The sequence below is a fragment of the Diabrotica virgifera genome, chromosome 1 (assembly GCF_917563875.1).
Source record: "Diabrotica virgifera virgifera chromosome 1, PGI_DIABVI_V3a".
NCBI lineage: Eukaryota > Metazoa > Arthropoda > Insecta > Coleoptera > Chrysomelidae > Diabrotica > Diabrotica virgifera.
Genome location: NC_065443.1, coordinates 51181876 through 51201551, shown reverse-complemented (window position 1 = coordinate 51201551; position 19676 = coordinate 51181876). Strand labels below are relative to the sequence as shown.

Here is a 19676-nt window from a genome sequence, read left to right as displayed (position 1 = left end):
GTAAACATTGTTAAATCAAAATAACAATTTACTATTTTTTACCATTCTGCAAAATACAGGGTGTTTTATAAATAAACGTTACAATGTATAGATACTTCGTAATAGAAAATAGATATTGTACAGGGCGTCAATAAGTTATATTTCATGAATGAAATACCATGACGTCACTTTTACTTTTCCTCCCTAGGGAGGAAAAATATTTTCCTCGGGAGGAAATATTTCCTAGGGAGGAAAAGTACAACTTTGCTCCCTACAACCAGGTCTGGAAAAGTATACTTTCGGTAGAGGTAGGTGGAAAAATAATTATTCAAATCGAACTTTATCTTCCGATCCCGCAACAGGCCTAAAGATTATGAACAAAATGAAATTTTACCTTTTTTCAATAAAATTTTATTTATCCTTCGTGTACGTTTTATTTATCGCTATAGTAAAATTTATTTACAGTTTGCATGGTAGAGTAATAAAAAAAATTGATTTTCGCATTTAACGAATATCTTCCGATCCCGCAAGGTTAATCAAAATCTATAAAAATTTGAAATTTTTGATGATTTTGATAAATTAAAAAACATTTAGTTATCTCATTTTTCTGTTAAATTGTGAAGCTCTTCGCTTGTTTAGATATTGTATGACAATATTTAAACAACCCAGAACTCAAAACGAGCAGCGGGTGGTTGCAGTTCTAGCTCAACACGCACCCCTCTCTGCAACCAACCAATGAGTATGTGTTTTTTACATTATTTACATATTTACATTTCTTTTTCATCTGTTTGTGTCCAGCTCTTAAACATTAACTTTGTACTGTGATTTCTTGATAAATCTGGCAGCATGGACCTTGATTTAAATGTTTTCCTGATGAATCCATCTATTGATTGGGGCCCACATACATTAGCATTAAACGATGCTTCCGTGAGCAACTTTAGACACCGCTCGTCAGCTTGCATGTGGCAGGGATAGTTTTGTAGATTCCAGTCTGTCATGTCTCCCGATGTAATGCAAGAAGTTATATCTTCATTTGAAACTCTTCGAAGAACTGGTGGAGAAGATAGTTTTGTAACATTCCAGTCTATTATTTCAGTGTAGTCCTGTGCTTGAAAATTTAAAGTGAGAGGGATGAAATTTCTAATACTTTTGCCCTTGGCTTTAGCCTGTCCGGCTTTTAACACTCTCCTTGGCCTTGGCCCTATCTCTCTAATATGTTTCCTTTCTCCCTACTACTTGAAATTTTGAAGCACAGGACTAAACTAAAATAATAGACTGGAATGTTGCAAAACTATCTTTTCCACCACTTCCTCGAAGAGTTTCAAATGAAGATATAACTCCTTGTATTACATCGGGCGACATGTCAGACTGGAATGTACAAAACTATCCCTGCCATAAGCCAGCTGATGAGCGGTGTCTAAAGTTGTCCACGGAAGTTAGTATCGTCTAATTCTAATGTATGTGGGCCTCAACCAAGAGATGGATGCATTAGGACAACAGTTAAATCAAGGTCAATGCTGCCAGATTTTACCAAGAAATCACAATTCAAAGTTGGTGTTTGAAAGCTGGAGACAAACAGATGAAACAGCAATGTACATGTGTAAATAATGTAAAAACACACAGTCATTGGTTGGTTGGAGAGAAGGGTGCGTGTGGAGCTAGAAGTGCAACCACCCCCTCGTTTTGAGATCTGGGTTGTTTAAATATTGTCATACAGTATCTAAACAAGCGAAGAGCTTCACAATGTAACAAAAAAAATGAAAAAACTGAATATTTTTTAATTTTTCCAAATCATAAAAAATTTCAAATTTTTATAGATTTTGATTGATCTTGTGGGATCGGAAAATATCCGTTAAATGCGTAAAACAATTTTTTTAGTACTCAACCATGCAATGTTTAAATAAATTTTACTATAGCGATAAATAAAACGTACTCGACGGATAAATAAAAATTTTTGAAAAAAGGTAAAATTTTTTTTTTTTTTTTTCATAACCTTTAGGTCCGTTGCGGGATCGGAAGATAAAGTCCGATTTGAATAATTATTTTTTTAAATCCACGAGGAAAAATTTCCTGTAGTTGGCTGTATACCATTACAAAAACATAAAATCCTTTATAAAAGGTATATTTGTTAAAATCCCTATCAGGGCTACATCAAAGACAGAACTAGTTTTCAATCGGTTGACCGATCATCATCAGTGCAATCTTAGAATCTACATGCAAGCCACCAAAGTAAAAATAACAGGGTAAAAACCCTTTACAATTGATCCGTCATCGGAACATATGACTAAGATGTGAATTATAACATGGATGATTAAGATATCCAATGTTTTTCGCCCGAGGTACCAATGAGCTCTATCTGACAAGTTCACATCATGACTGTATGGAAGCAAGTCAGGAATTATTATCAGGAAGTAGGAATTATTTTTTTGTTTTTCTTGTAATTACCAATCGCAACTTTTCCGCACTATAGCGATACGAAATTATCAACTTGACTTTTTTCGTACCACCCTAGTGTGAAACAAAAAACAACCGGAAATGGCTTCCGACTTCCTTCCTCTTCCTTCGTCTTCGGCTCTTTGTTGTTTGTTAGTAAACATATAAATATAAACATAACCTCTATTTGGTCAATATTATAGTTATTTTGTGCTGTAAAATTATTGTATAAGTGGAATTTACTTACATTAACAATTTAAGAATGTTTTAATTAGAATTTTAGACATTAATTCCTGAAGTGGAATTTACTTACATTTGTAATTTACAATTTAAGATTTTTTAAATTATAGACAAAATAAAAATTTCATATGACAAATGACAGATGACTTTTACATGATGGCCGCCTTCGATTTTTAATCGATAGTTATCAATATTCAATAATTACTAAAACGGTAAAGTTTTGATTTGTTTTATATGGATATAATTACAAAATACTACTGAATTTCACTTTTTGACATAAATTTAATTAATAGTAACGTACATTTTGTGCAATATTTTTAATAATTAACAAAAAAAATTTAAGTTCACTTAAATAAATTATCGATTACTGCCATCAAATTCACATAAATTTCTAATTATAGCTGTTGTTTTTATTATAAAAAAATCATAAATTATTTATACAAATATGTTAATAAAGTCTTAGTATATTTTAGTTTTTTATTTAGTAGATTTTAGTTTTTGATTTAGTAGATTTTAGTAGATTTTGACCAAACATGCAGTAGATTTCGTAAATAAAATGTGGCAACGCTGATTCCGCGGAACCTTAAGTTCATTTTACTGCTACTGCTAGCGTCAATTTCTCGCCCGTGGAGCCGTAGCCTAAATGACTATCTATCGTACTCGTGTACAAATACTCACTTCTGTCAAACGTGATATAAAATAAACTTATATAATATATAAGACATACATTTCATGCATATAAGACATACCTTTTTCCATAAAACTCTCGAAAGTAGAATTGGTATTTACTGCATCATCGTTGATTTTTATCGGACACACTGAAAAATCGCATGACTTGTTTTGAATGCTCTCAGAACTTAAAAATTGGATCCAAGATCAGTAGGTCTCATAGTATGATCTATCTGATAAGATGTACCTTGTACATATTTATTATCATAATTACTATTAATATTATTACCCAAATTACGTTGATTTTTAAAAAAATAATCAGTTATATTGCGAAATTTGAATTTTTCACTTTTTAAGTTATCGGTAGAAGCTTCTGATTCCTTTCGTTTATTTGACATCTTATAACTCTTCGTAAATCACAAACTATATTAATATAAAAAAAGAAGAAGAAACTCAAAATACTATTAATCACGCTAACATTTTACAAACTAAGATCTGTACGAATCAGTATTAGAGATGTTACTTGCAGCGATACCCAAAATACACTAATTACTATACTAATAATTAATAAGGGTTAAGGCGTTAAGGGTGTTCTTTTTTCGTGGTCAGCTAAATCGGCGCGGCGTCTGAACATATTTATATTTTCGGCGAATTAATATAGTTTTTGCTAGGCGCGCAATTTTCGAGAGATTTTCAGCGAATCTGTTATCTGCAAACGATTTTATAATTATACTTGGAGATGCTTAAGTATGCGTTCACAGTATATAGGATTACATATTTTTTTAAATATGCTTATTGTGATCATTTTTAATTCTTAATAATATATAAGGATTATAAATTACTCATTTCCAAAAACACTGGCGTCACTGGCCCGTTTTAGCCAAGCCCATACTAATAAAATATATTTATATGTAAGTCATAATTCATATAATATTGTAATTTTAAAACTGTATAATTATCCATTTGAAAAAATAAATGAATGTTTTTGTAATCTTTATATTATAATTAAAAAAAAATCACTTGGGTTGAGAGGGGGGGCCGATCGCCCCCATCGCCCCCCCCTGGATCCGCCACTGTACAGTACCGTAGCTACCCGCCCACATAAACAACTCGCGCGTGTCAGTCGCTTCGAGTGAACATTTTATCTCCGGCTCTGTATCAAGCCTACTTTCGCGCTAAAAATTACAAAAAAAAAGTATTTTTAATCTTTGATTAAAATATAACCATTGCACTAATTTTTGACATTCTTTGTGAGTAATTAGATTGTACCATAGACTCACTTTTAAGCTTTGAAACAATTAAAACAAATTATAAACAATAGAGATATCGTATATTTATTTTGCTGTTTCCTAACTTTTTTGCAAATGGTTGGAAATTTTTTTTAAAGCATTCATTTTCAAGACCTATGAAATACGCATTTTAAGTATTTTTTAAAATTAGAATATAATAAACAATTTCTAAGAAATGTTAATTTGTTTGTAACAATTTTTTTAAACATTTAAAGATTATGCAAAAAAAATGAAAAATTTATATTTTGTCGACAAAATATTAAATAGGCATCACACCTTTATAATCTTTCTAAGTTTGATCAATGTCTCATGATTATTTTGGTTGTTATTGCGACTGTAAATTGTTAATTAACAATTGAATTGTTGCTAAAATATTAGTTTCATTTTAACCGGCTTCTGAATTTATAATCTATACCAAGAAAGCTTTTATTTCACCGAGCTATATAATTATTGATAAATAATTACTGGCCCAAAAAATTTATTTGAAAATTCGAGATTTTGTTGGGAAAACACATATTTTCCGAGGAAAATTTTCGTCGGAGCAAATCGGGAAAAACATGCCTCTATGTAGAATTAAATTGGGGTGAATTTTTATTTGAGTATTTTTGATGTAAAGTTAAAATCTTCGGAGTTATAGAGCAATAATTGAAAAAAATACGATTTGTCGGCGCCATTTTGTTTATTAAAGAAGTAGCACACTATCTGTGGACTTTGCATACCTATATTAATAATATATAGGATCTTATAGTTCGATTAAAGCAATAAAATTGCTGGTAAATAACCTTTCTTTGTACTTTACTAATTAGACTACGTATTATAACTATTTTTTTTTCAAAATTTAAAGATTATGCAAAAAAAAAGAAAAATTTATATTTTGTCGATAAAATATTAAACAAGCATCTCAACATTATAATCTTTATAAGTTTGATCAATGTATCATGATTATTTTGGTTATTATTGCGATCGTAAATTGTTAATTAACAATTGAATTGTTGCTAAAATATTCGTTTAATTTTCACCGGCTTCTAGAATTACAATCTATACCAAGAAATCTTTGATGTCACTAAGTTATTTAATTATTGATTATTAATTACTTACCTAAAACTTTATTTGAAAATTATAGTTTTTGTTAGGAAAACCCACATTTTCCGAGGAAAATTTTCGTCGGAGCAAATCGTGAAAAACATATCTCTATGCAGAATTTAATTGCGGTGAATTTTTATTTGGGTGTTTTTGTTGTAAAGTTAAAATCTTCGGAGTTATAGAGCAATAATTGAAAAAAATACGATTTGTCGGCGCCATTTTGTTTATAAAAAAAGTAGCACACTATCTGCGGACTTTGCACACCTATATTATTAATATATAGGATCTTATAATTCGATTCCAGCAATAAAATTGCTGGTAAATAACTTTTCCATGAATTTTGCTAATTAGCCCAGAGTATTAGAAAATTTATATAGACTGATTTTTTTGTTTACTGTCCTGAATCGATAGCCTAGTCGATAGTACTCAATTTTGCTACCACATGGCGAGAAAAGCCAAAATTAATGAAAAAGTGACATTCCTTGTTTTTCCCCTGTACTCTTCATTTAGAAACACCCTGTACTGATGAAGAACATGGCTAGTTGTTAAAGTACAGTCGGAAAAATGAAAGAATACCCATGAACGATCACATCAATCAGTTATTTTGTATTTGCTGTCTTTTTCTATAACAAACGTTGGTTATTTATAGAAAAAGACAGCAAATACAAAATAAGTGATTGATGTGATCGTTCATGGGTATTCTTTCATTTTTCCGACTGTACCTAACTTTTGTATTATCTAACATAAGCGAATGAATAAAAAAAAACAGAATGTTAAGAAAACCTGAGGCTATGTTGGGTTTTAATTTCAGTATTTTATAAATGCTAGAATACTCCACAGGGTGTTGCGAACTTTTAGAAAAAAAAACACAGTTTGATTCGTACACCCGGTATAAGGCATACAATGAAAATTTACCTGTTTAGCAACAATATTATTACAGCGATATTGTTAAAGGATTAAGGATAAGGCTATAACATATTAAAAAAATTACTTAAATCGGACAAGAGGTTTAGGAGATACGTGACATCAAAAATGACCCATTTTTTGGGGTGCCCGTTTTCTCTGACGCACAGTGTATTATGTATGTATTTATTAATACTATATTACTATGTACTTACATGTCTGATTGTTTAGTAGAAAATACACACCTCAAAATGGTCTAGGGAACAAGAAATGAAAGTCGTTTACTTTCAAGAAGCAATATTTTTCTGTTAAAATAAAATTTGTTTATTATTGGTTAGACATAATATCTTATCACAATTTACTATTGTGGTTTGTGTTGTTGTTGATCTTAAAAAGGTAAATTTTGTTGTTATTGTGGTTGTAACTACAACTAAACAATTCTACGAACTATTGGTATAATACAGGGTGGTATGAATATTCGTGACGTGGCAGAAGCTGTGCATTCTACCAAAATTACTGTAGGGCGATTAAAGCAGCATTTTTAAGAAACTAATGATATAAGGGAAAGACACACTGGTCCAACAAGAGCAACACCACCGGTACATGACAGTTTTGTTCACTTCAGGCATGAAGGAACCCCAATTTTACTACTAGCCATCTAAGAAGTGAGCTTCAAAACATTCATGGCAATTATGTCTCTGCTCAAACTGTCTGCGAAAAATTATTTTCGCCAATGAATCTAGGTTTGGTCTATGACCCGATTCATGAAGATCGAGGGTGTATCGAGACGAGGGTTCAAGACGTTCAACCGGTTCAAGGTTGCCAACCGTTCAAGAAGTTGACAGATCGAGGGTTAAGAACCATAGGGTTCCAAGCGACATTTTGTACAAAATCGGTTTTTTTAAGAATTATATTTAATAAAGAATTCTGCATCGAAAATCATATTTGAAATACGTTGAATTGTTTGTAGATGACGGTGTAAGCAGTAATAAAATATGGTTTCAAGTACGTGAGATATTTTCAGGTTCGGTCCATAAGGTTCCAAGCGAGGTTTGTTGATTCGTGATGTATCCAATAAAAAAAAGATAAATTTAATTACGTACATTTTTCCATAATACATAATATAATATATAAGTTTTTTTTAATTTCATTTCAAGTTCTGTTTTTTTAAGCTTAATTTAAGAAAAATATTTTTTTCTAGTTTTTTGTTATGATTTTCAATTTAAGAATATATCGCTGGTACCTATGTAAAATGTGATTCCTAATACATTTCTAGTGAAAAAATAACTCTTTGATAAGTGTTGGCAAGACAATTGTTTTTTATATGCGTGTCCGCGAATATTATAACTCCCAAAATATTTATAACGAAAAGATTTAGTTCATAATAGATGCCGACGAAAACAATTATTTCCCTTTTTGTTTCTGTCGACGAAAACAATTATTTCTGAGAACTTTTTAGAAATTATAATTTTCGTGGACCCACAAACAGAAATGATGTTTTTTGCTGATTCTCCTCAAAAAATAAATTTTTTCGCTAACACTTTATTAGGGATTATAATGTTCACAATCATATAATCGAAAATAATATTTTTCGCGGCGTTCATCGAAAGTTCTACTCTTAACGGCATTTTTCGGAGTTATACTTTTCGTAGGTGGCGTCGATATATTCGCTTTATTTTGAAATGTATCGCTTAATTTCATCAATTGCGCTAACAATATTTTGGAAAATTTAAAATTTTCTGTATTTATCAAATAAAAACTGCTTATCTTATAATCCCATAAGGTTCCAAGTTTTATGGCACCAAGGCTTATAGTGCATTAAGGTTCCAAGTACACTGCAGACGTCGTAAAATGTTACATAATCACACATTAGAATCTTACTTATAACATTATCTAACTTGATGCGTTGTCGCATTTTACCACACTGTAGTATAAAATAATTTTAACATTTACAGTCCTTCAAACAATGAAGTTATGACAGTTTAAAATTAGGAATTTGTTTCCTGAATAATTTGTGAAGTGGCGCTTGGAACCTTATTGTTCTCAGCCCTCGAGATATCGGGTTTAGAACTGATCTCGTTCATATTGAAAATGATTTTTAACAGAAAATTAATATTGAGATAATATTCTTGAACCTATTGTTCGTCATGCTACACAAAAAAATTTCGGCGGGTGTAATTTCCTCACCAAAATAATCTTTTACCTGCGTTTAGAAGGGTATGTCATAATCCCACAGGTATTTTCCTCACCAAGACCGAACAGTTATTTCAGGTAGATTTCACTAAAAGGCATTCAATTGAATTATTTATCTACTATTAAATTACAGTAGGTACCTATTTTTAGGTAATTAATTAATTATATTATATTATTTTTAGTCCTAATTGGAATTTTGACAAAAATGGCATGTTTAATAGAAAGTGATCGCGGTAAACCTTACACGGTAGTGGTATTTGAAAATTTTATTTTTTATAAAGTGAAAGTTTTAAAAAGTGAAGAAGTGTTCTGGAGGATAAAACAACTTGTAGTGCGAAATTTTTTACTATTGGTGCAACTTTTACAATATCTAGAAGTAGCCTACAACATAATCATGAACCAGATTGTCAGAAGTTAGATCGAAAAATTATTTCTAACTATTGTAAACGTCAAGCCAAGGAGAATATTATTGAAAAACCAGCAAAAATTATACGCCAAGCGCTTGCAGCTAATTTGTCTGAAACAATTACTACGATTGTTGTCAGTTACATAAGAAAAAATATATAATTATCGACGAAAAATGATGCCTGGTCGACTTACTTCCAATATTGATGAGGTTCAAGAATTTGTGAAGAGGTGTGCTCAAAAAATAACCAAGACCAAGAGGGAAAATTTTCTCTTTATAAACTGTGTCAAAAGTAGGATAATTGTATTTATAGGTCTGGATCCCGCGTATGAAAAAAAAGTTAATTAATAGCAAGCTGAAAATTTGTTAATAGTTTAAGGGTGTCTAGTTGAACAAACTTTGATATATGGGAACACTGGAACAGGGGACGTTTTAACTGTGGAACAGGTTAAAAACTTGGAACGGTCAGACCACGAAAACGGCACATGTATTTTGTCCGACAGAACAGACTTAAACTCTCCGAACAGAGATTAAACTCTCATGCAAAAATCAGACTGCTATTTGCCACCAAATGGGCGTTTTAATGAGTGGAACATGTAGAATATGTCAAATGACAGGAATAATGACAGGTGATAAATAGCAGTCTGATTTTTGCATGAGAGTTTAATCTCTGTTCGGAGAGTTTAAGTCTGTTCTGTCGGACAAAATAAATGTGCCGTTTTCGTGTTCTGACCGTTCCAAATTTTGAACCTGTTCCACAGTTAAAACGTCCCCTGTTCCAGTGTTCCCATATATCAAAGTTTGTTCAACTAGACACCCTTAAGCTGTTAACAAATTTTCAGCTTACTATTAATCAACTTTTTTTTCATACGCGGGATCCAGACCTATTAGTTGTGAAACAAATATAAGACTTTTAGCCACATTGAATTTTATTATATGGATGGCACATTTTCTTACTGTACCACATATTATTTGCAATTATTCACTATTCATGGGCTAATTAATGGGCATTATATTTCTGTATTATACTGTTTACTGCCAAACAAAAAAAAACAGAAATTTACAATATTTTTTATATGTTAAAATCAGAAATTTTTAAAGCTCTCAAAATTGAGTTTAATGCTAGTAACATTTTTGAAGGTTTTGAAAAGGCTATACATAATGCATTCATTGAAATGTGTCCGAACACTGAAATACATGTTGTAAATTTCACCTACACCAAGCTTGGTATAGAAATGTTTAAGTTTCCTGAATCAGACTATAAAAATTATTCTGTAGGAGGCAAGTGGCTCAAACATACTTTTGGCCTTACATATAAAACCAGAAGACGTATCAGCTTGTTTTGTGTTTGATTTAATGTCATGCAAACCAGAAAATGAAATTTTAGATAGATAATATGTTGATTATTTAGTTGAAACTTATATAGACGAAACTGCCATATTCTTCCCATATTTGTGGACAGAGGCAAATTCTTGTGTTATTCGTATTACGAATGCTTGCGAATCTTTTCATTCGCATTTTAATTTATCGTTTTGTAATACGCATCCATCCATATATTATATTTTCTTTGAAAAAATTAAAGAATTTCAGGTAGATACGTATGTTAAAATTTAAAGTTTGCATATTGCAAAACATATCAAAGATAAACAAGCTAAACTGGAATTGAAAAATGTAGAAAATTTATTATTAAGATACCAGTCTAATCAAATGACTAGAATGGATTTTGTAAAGTGTCTGTCTTATTATAGTAAATATTAAATAATAATGTATACGTCTTGCATAATATTATCTATATTATAAACTATTATGATAATGTAAGGAAATTAATGTCTTGTATTCGGATTTCGGATGCTTTCATCATATACATTCCTAAATTAAATCTATATTTTTATTTTATTACCTGAGTGAGTTGATGAGGAAAATACCTACCGGATTAATAGGAACCCTTAAATTTGGTGAGGAAAATACCTGTCGGATTATATGTTTTTACTGGTTGGTGAGGAATTTACCTCCGCCCAAAATTTTGTGGTGATGCACGACAATGCACGTCCGCATGTTGCAAGAATCGTGAGAAGTTTTTTAGAGCAGAACAATACTCAGGTATTTCACTAGCCTGCTCAATCCCCTGACTTGAATCTCATCGAGCACGTTTATGGGGTATGCTAAAAAGACGTGTATATCAGCAAGGGTTAGTGTTCCAGGCAAGGAAACAGCTGTTAAACTGTATGCAAGAGCAATGCAACAAATTGAGGAAGACGATATTGAAAATTTGTTAAGAAATATGCCAGATCGATGTAGAGTTGTCATTAATAACAGAGGTGGGCATGCACTCTACTAACAAGAGCCTACAACTTTATTTTGAAATTTAAGTTGAGATTTTTTTTTATTATTTTTTTCAATTTTTTAAACCCTCTGTATAAAACGACCGGAAGTTGCGTTATTAACAGTTTATCAATATGCAGCGTCCAGATTTGTTGAATTTTAATATTTTCCAAATAAATTGTCAAATTACCATTTAATGATACTTTGATTACTTTGTCCCCTAGGCCATTTTGATATATCTACTATACGTTGTTTAGTTGAAAATATCTTAGTAGTAATCAAAAGTCTTTGTAGCTGACAATGTTCTTTTTGTTACAGTTCTTTCGACATTTTTCAATGGCGCCACACAGTTGTAAAGGTTGTTTAAGAGACGTAATGGCAGCTAGGATGTCTAAGAAAAACACGGATCCACCAATGGAAGTTAACGGTGTCGATGAAGCCCATACAGTCCACAATTTGTGTAAGTAGGCTTTCATTCACTTTTCTACTAACTCGTTTTCATTGCACTATTATTCTTTTGATATACTTCACTTGTTCTTTGTCACGATCTCCGGGAAATCTTGTAATACATTTTAAGCATACTTTTCGACTAGCTACACATCTGAAATTTTAAGAATAGCTCAGAACTCGATAATAATGTAATATTCAATAGCTTTTACATGAATGCATTGACTTTCATTTTGAATTTTAAGAAATTTTAAATTCAAATGATTCAATAACATTTAGATCCCGTTTAGACCAGGGCTGATATGTTTTGAGGTGGATGTGAGAGGTGGCATTCGGATTTTTGCAGATAAAATTAGGTGACAACTTCAGTAATTATAATTGACTCATGCTTCTTCTCAAATATGCCCGGAACATTAATAAAATTAAAATATTTAAAAATTTCGAAGAACATCGATTTTTTTCTACTTTTATTGCTTATAACTTTAAAACGATTCATTTTGGAACAAAGTCGTGCAGAAATAAAATAAAGGTAATTGAATTTTGTATGATATACGATGGTTTAAAATGTCTTAAATTATTACCCTGTCTGCAAAATAGCAATAAATACAAAATAAGGGGGCAAAATAAGCCTGTTTTTATTCAATGTTTTTCAACCACTTCGGTTGCACTTAGAACCTTCGTAATTTGCTTAGAAAATTCTTATAACATACTTAATCTGTCCACCAAATTTCATTAAAATCGATATAATAGATTTTGGATAATAATTTTGCAATCTAAATTTTTTTTAAAAAGTTAAAATTTTTTAAAAATTTTCTGAACAAAAAGTAGACCGTTTAGAAGTTTGCTAATTTTTTTTTACATATCAAGAGGCGCTCTACCTATCTAATACACTTTACAGAATTAAAATCGGATTATTTAAGCGGCTTCAGCACTGTTTTAAAGTTATAAACAATTTTTTGGCTTATAAACAAATATAGTGAAGACGTTTGAGTTGGAATAAATTCATTTTCTCGGGAATGGGCAACTCTGGAGATAAATCCCGAAACAGGTCGACTTTTTATATTTAAATTATAATTTTTTGGCATATATATATATATATCACACTAGTGAGGACATCCATCCAGGGTGCCCAAAAAATTTTTTTAAATTAATTGAGACAAAAAGAAGGAACTGTATAATTTATTTAATTTGAAATACATTTTACTGTTGTCCTAAAACAGAAAAAAATGTTTATTTGATAAATAACTGAAAAATGAATTTATTCCGACTCAAACGTCCTCACTGTATTTTTTTTAAGCCAAAAAATGTTTATAACTTTAAAACAGTGGTGAGGCCGCTTAAATAATCCAATTTTAGTTCTGTAAAGTGTATTAGATAGGTAGAGCGCCTCTTTATATGTAAAAAAATTAGCAAGCTTCTAAATGGTCTACTTTTTGTTCAGAAAGTTTTTAAAAAATTTTAACTTTTTAAAAAAATTTAGATTGCAAAATTATTATGCAAAATCTATTAAGTCGATTTTAATGAAATTTGTCGGACGATTTAAGTATGTTGTAAGAATTTTCTATGAAGGTTATAAGTGCAACCAAAGTGGTTGAAAAACATTGATAAAACAGGCTCATTTTGCTCCCTTATTTTGTATTTATTGTTATTTTGCAGAAAGGTTAATAATTTACGACATTTTTAACCGGACATATATGATACAAAATTCAATTATCCTTCTTTTATTTCTGTACGACATTGTTCCAAAATGAATCGTTTTAAAGTTATAAGCAATAAAAGTAGAAAAAAATCGATGTTTTTCGAAATTTTTACATATTTTAATTTTTTTATTAACGTTCCGGGCATGTTTGAGAAGGAGCATAAGTCAGTTATTATTATTGAAGCTGTCACCTAACTTTATCTGCAAAAATCCGAATGCCACCTCGCACATCCAAAAATAGACGTTTTTTCACAGATCCGCCCTGGTCTAGTTGTAAAATAATTTAGTTACGAGCGAATATCACTCAGTGATAAGAGCATTCGACTGCAGATCGAGAGGTCCCCGGTTCAAATCATGGTGTTCATTATTTTTTTTAGTTTACTTTAATTGTATAGCACATAAATATTTCATATTTCATATTCACTAAACGTGGTAAGTATTATAAAAAATTGTTTTAAAAAAGTGTAATAATAGTCTAGGCGCCAGAGGGGTCACCGTGTCATATTCAATTCTGATGGACAAACTCAACGGTTTCTTATGGATTTTTGGCTGCTGATTACGAATTTCGAGGGGGATTTCGATCCGACTGGTCAAAAAATTGTTATAAACAATTTAATTGTTTATAAATTGTTTATAAGGCTCTGGCTTATAAACTAAAAGAGATAAAAAAAAATGTTTCAAATAAAATTTGTTCCTTAATAAAAAACGAAGAAAAAACCGTTTACTAAACTTAAATCTAACAAAAATGAATAACCATTTTCAATTTCGTTGCAAAACGAAAATACAGCCGAACCATATTCCAGTCCAATCAGAGAGTGCTGCAAGCACCTCTACCGGTTTCGAAACTTATTAGTCTCTCATCAGGAGGCACATATGCTGCTCTCCCTGATCCAACCAAAACAAACCCCAGCGTGCAGTCCCGAATTGCAACGAACGAAATGGCATAGATGCCCTAGCGGCAACTGCTAGCAAAAGACTAAGTTTTCACTCTAATGGCATATAACATATCCCACCAGAATGAAAACAATGGGAACCTTCTCTGGTTACACCTCCGAGGCTTCTACAATTTGCAAGCCATACGGATGCTGAGACTAAGGAAGATGAGGGAATTCTACAATTTACAATTCACGTCACATCTGCTCAGCGCGGTAAAGTTCCAACGAGACTGGTTCCCTTCATACTCCACACAGAGTAAATGTAAATCAAAAATGAATAACCATTTTCAATTTCGTTGCAAAACGAAAATACAGCCGAACCATATTCCAGTCCAATCAGAGAGTGCTGCAAGCACCTCTACCGGTTTCGAAACTTATTAGTCTCTCATCAGGAGGCACATATGCTGCTCTCCCTGATCCAACCAAAACAAACCCCAGCGTGCAGTCCCGAATTGCAACGAACGAAATGGCATAGATGCCCTAGCGGCAACTGCTAGCAAAAGACTAAGTTTTCACTCTAATGGCATATAACATATCCCACCAGAATGAAAACAATGGGAACCTTCTCTGGTTACACCTCCGAGGCTTCTACAATTTGCAAGCCATACGGATGCTGAGACTAAGGAAGATGAGGGAATTCTACAATTTACAATTCACGTCACATCTGCTCAGCGCGGTAAAGTTCCAACGAGACTGGTTCCCTTCATACTCCACACAGAGTAAATGTAAATCAAAAATGAATAACCATTTTCAATTTCGTTGCAAAACGAAAATACAGCCGAACCATATTCCAGTCCAATCAGAGAGTGCTGCAAGCACCTCTACCGGTTTCGAAACTTATTAGTCTCTCATCAGGAGGCACATATGATGAAACATATATGATTTACATATTGTAAATTGTAGAATTCCCTCATCTTCCTTAGTCTCAGCATCCGTATGGCTTGCAAATTGTAGAAGCCTCGGAGGTGTAACCAGAGAAGGTTCCCATTGTTTTCATTCTGGTGGGATATGTTATATGCCATTAGAGTGAAAACTTAGTCTTTTGCTAGCAGTTGCCGCTAGGGCATCTATGCCATTTCGTTCGTTGCAATTCGGGACTGCACGCTGGGGTTTGTTTTGGTTGGATCAGGGAGAGCAGCATATGTGCCTCCTGATGAGAGACTAATAAGTTTCGAAACCGGTAGAGGTGCTTGCAGCACTCTCTGATTGGACTGGAATATGGTTCGGCTGTATTTTCGTTTTGCAACGAAATTGAAAATGGTTATTCATTTTTGATTTACATTTACTCTGTGTGGAGTATGAAGGGAACCAGTCTCGTTGGAACTTTACCGCGCTGAGCAGATGTGACGTGAATTGTAAATTGTAGAATTCCCTCATCTTCCTTAGTCTCAGCATCCGTATGGCTTGCAAATTGTAGAAGCCTCGGAGGTGTAACCAGAGAAGGTTCCCATTGTTTTCATTCTGGTGGGATATGTTATATGCCATTAGAGTGAAAACTTAGTCTTTTGCTAGCAGTTGCCGCTAGGGCATCTATGCCATTTCGTTCGTTGCAATTCGGGACTGCACGCTGGGGTTTGTTTTGGTTGGATCAGGGAGAGCAGCATATGTGCCTCCCGATGAGAGACTAATAAGTTTCGAAACCGGTAGAGGTGCTTGCAGCACTCTCTGATTGGACTGGAATATGGTTCGGCTGTATTTTCGTTTTGCAACGAAATTGAAAATGGTTATTCATTTTTGATTTACATTTACTCTGTGTGGAGTATGAAGGGAACCAGTCTCGTTGGAACTTTACCGCGCTGAGCAGATGTGACGTGAATTGTAAATTGTAGAATTCCCTCATCTTCCTTAGTCTCAGCATCCGTATGGCTTGCAAATTGTAGAAGCCTCGGAGGTGTAACCAGAGAAGGTTCCCATTGTTTTCATTCTGGTGGGATATGTTATATGCCATTAGAGTGAAAACTTAGTCTTTTAAATCTAACAATTAGAACTCAAGATATTGTAAAATTAGTGCACAATGCAAATTGCAAATTGCAAAATAAGTATTTTTCGAAGCTTTATCGATCGTAACTCGGCTTCTACGCATGCAAATAAGTCTTAGAAGGTGTAGTTTTAAATCTTAATTAACAGGCTTTCAAACAAAGTTTGTTAAATTACTTGATCTTCATTTGTTTTAAAGTTATACCCGTTTGAAGTTACAATTTTCTTAAAAATATTGTACATTCGTTTGTTTATAAGGGTTTCAAGCAAATTTGAGCTATAAACATTTATACTTTAATGAACAATAATGATAGAAAAACTCAAAAGGAACAATTTGAGGTTATGAAAATGTTCATAAGTTTATTTTTGGCCAAGATGTCGATATTTTAATGGCGCGCGCTATGAAGCACAAGATCGACTCACCGCGTAAAGGTTCACGCGCTAACTTCTCGATGCAAATTATAATTTCTATGTATACATACGTTATCTTCATTTTTCATTTTTGAAGATCCTAATAAAATTTTATCATATAATTCTTATAATTAAATCATCAAACTGTACCTAGTATCACCTTTCATTCTATTTACATTGTCTTCTATTTTTTGCACTAAATGAGAAAAAAACATTAAAAACTAATATTTCAGAAGTATAACTAAAAAGTAAGTTGATATTATTTATTAATACTATTTTTACAAACATTTTTTTTCATGCATCTGCAAATCTGCATAGAGATATACAGGAAATATCAGCTTTTTTACATCTGCATAAGTTCTTAGCGAAATTTTAACAGTTACATGGTGGTACTAAGTCTGTTCTTGTAGGCAGTAAAACTAAAACTTTTTGAGGCTTCAGAGTCTAATTATCTATGTGATATCCATATAAAGTGGATCTAGTTCTTTTGCAGCATCATCAAGGCCCGTCAGTTGTGTGTATGCCGCCACACCATAAATGCTCGTTTTATATGCAATGATGATGCTGCAAAAGAACTCGATTCATTTTTATATGGATATCACATATTGGCTCATTTTCATGCGTAGATGCCGAGTTACGATCGATAAAGCGTCGAAGAATACATACTTACAAGACTATGAGCCAATCTTGCGCCTCATAGCGCGCCATTAAAATATCGACATCTTAGCCAAAAATAAACTTACGAACATTTTCGTAAGCTCAAATTGTTCCTTTTGAGTTCTTTTATCATTATTGTTAATTAAAGTATAAATGTTTATAGCTCAAGTTTGCTTGAAACCTTTATAAACAAATTAATGTACAGTTTTTTTAAGAAAATTATAACTTCAAACGGGTATAACTTTAAAACAAATGAAGATCAAATAATTTAACAAACTTTGTTTGGAAGCCTCTTAATTAAGCTTTAAAAGGACACCTTTTATAAGGCTCATTTGCATGCGTAGAAGCCGAGTTGCAATCGGTAAAGCTTCGAAAAATACTTATTTTGCAATTTGCATTGTGCATTGTGCACTAATTTTTACAATATCTTGAGTTCTAATTGTCGGATTTAAGTTTAGTAAACGTTTGTTTCCTCGTTTTTTATTAGGGAACAAATTTTATTTGAAACATTTTTTTATCTCTTTTAGTTTATGAGCTAAAGCCTTATAAAAAATTTATAAACAATTAAATGTTATTTTTTGACCACTCGGATCGAAATCCCCCCTCGAAATTCTTAATCAGCAGGCCAAAATCCATAAGCAACCGTTGAGTTTGTCCATCAGAATTGAAAATGACATGGTGACCTCTATTTGGCGCCTAGACTATAATTATCTTACCCAGTTCTTGAAGTTCTCCACCTTTCATCTTCGTCATATATCTGTACCTCTAGCTCTCTTCCATAGTGTCTTATCAACGATTTTTTTAAGGGTTTTCATATCTACCGTTTCTAGCATTATTGTTGTCCTCTTTATGTGAGGTCATGTTTAAACAATAATAATAATAAATGTCTTTATTAATATTTACAAATTATAAAATAAGGGTTTATAATATATTTGTAGGGCGAGATTCGGTTTGCATATTGCTGTCAAGAGACAGCAACATACACCTGTTCTTCCACCTAACCCCATATGTTGCGATGCATAGTCCAACTTAAATAAAAATTTATAAGAAATGTATATATTATAATGTAAAGTACTTACAGCTGTCAATAATCAACGTAAATATATATAGTTCATAATAACTTAATAGTTCCTATAAATGGCAATTAGTATGTTCGTATACAGGGTAGCGATAAAGTATGGAAACACGGTAATTTCTCGGAAACCACTGGAACGATTTTTACGGATTTTGGTGGGTAAGGGTCTTTTAATGCGGCCGATATTATAGTGGTAGTTACATTGTTGTCAAATCTTCCGTTTTTCTGGAAATCTAATGAACTTTCTTATTTCAAGTGGAACACCCTGTATATTTTTTGCGTTTTGAAGTCCATAAGAAATATGTACTGATTATTTTTTATGTTATATTCCCTATATCTAAATGGCATAATTTCGGAGTTTTTGCTACATTTGTTAAAAAAAATTTTAAACAAATTATAAAAATCAATTTTTTCGGCTCGGGAAGACATCATTTTCGTTTCGCTCGTTCTTTGGATCATTGGGAACAAAAAAGGTCTTTTCTAATTTTCTTGTAAAATTAATCGTTTCCGAGTTATAAACAATTTAAAACTGAAAAAAATCGAAAAATAGCGATTTTCAAGGTTCAAAAACACAAGAAAAAAAATAAGTTTTGAAATTACGAAGTACCTAAATTCAAGCTCAAACTTTCTTCTATCAGCTCCCTATAAGAATTTTTGGCACGTTTTATTTGAAAACATTGTTTTTTTTTAATTGTTAATGAAGCGCATATGAGAGGACGGGCGAACGGGTTTCATTAACAACTAAAAAACAATGTTTTAAAATGAAATAAGACCAATAACTTATAGGTAACTGATAAAACAAGGTATGAACTTGCATTTAGGCACTTCGCAGTTTCAAAAATAATATTTTTTACTTGTTTTTTTGAACCTTGAAAATGGTCATTTTTAGATTTTTTTCAGTTTTAAATTGTTTGTAACTCAGAAAAGATTAACTTACAGGAAAATTACAAAAGACCTT

General features: G+C 32.1%; 2 protein-coding genes across 4 annotated transcripts in view; one reads left to right on the top strand and one right to left on the bottom strand.

The window, feature by feature from the left end:
* Positions 1 to 6941, bottom strand: part of LOC114325541 (NAD(P)H-hydrate epimerase) — a 78888-nt gene extending 71947 nt beyond the window's left edge. The window contains exon 1 of the mRNA XM_028273617.2: positions 6812 to 6941. The gene's annotated coding sequence lies outside the window, so the exon portion shown is untranslated. The remainder of the gene's footprint in view (positions 1 to 6811) is intronic.
* Positions 1 to 19676, top strand: part of LOC114325539 (pantothenate kinase 3) — a 187916-nt gene that overhangs the window by 52554 nt on the left and 115686 nt on the right. For all 3 annotated transcript variants that reach the window (XM_028273611.2, XM_028273612.2, XM_028273610.2), the window contains exon 2: positions 11836 to 11977. In XM_028273611.2, the coding sequence (XP_028129412.1) occupies positions 11854 to 11977 (124 nt within the window). In that variant the 5' untranslated portion in view covers positions 11836 to 11853. The remainder of the gene's footprint in view (positions 1 to 11835; positions 11978 to 19676) is intronic.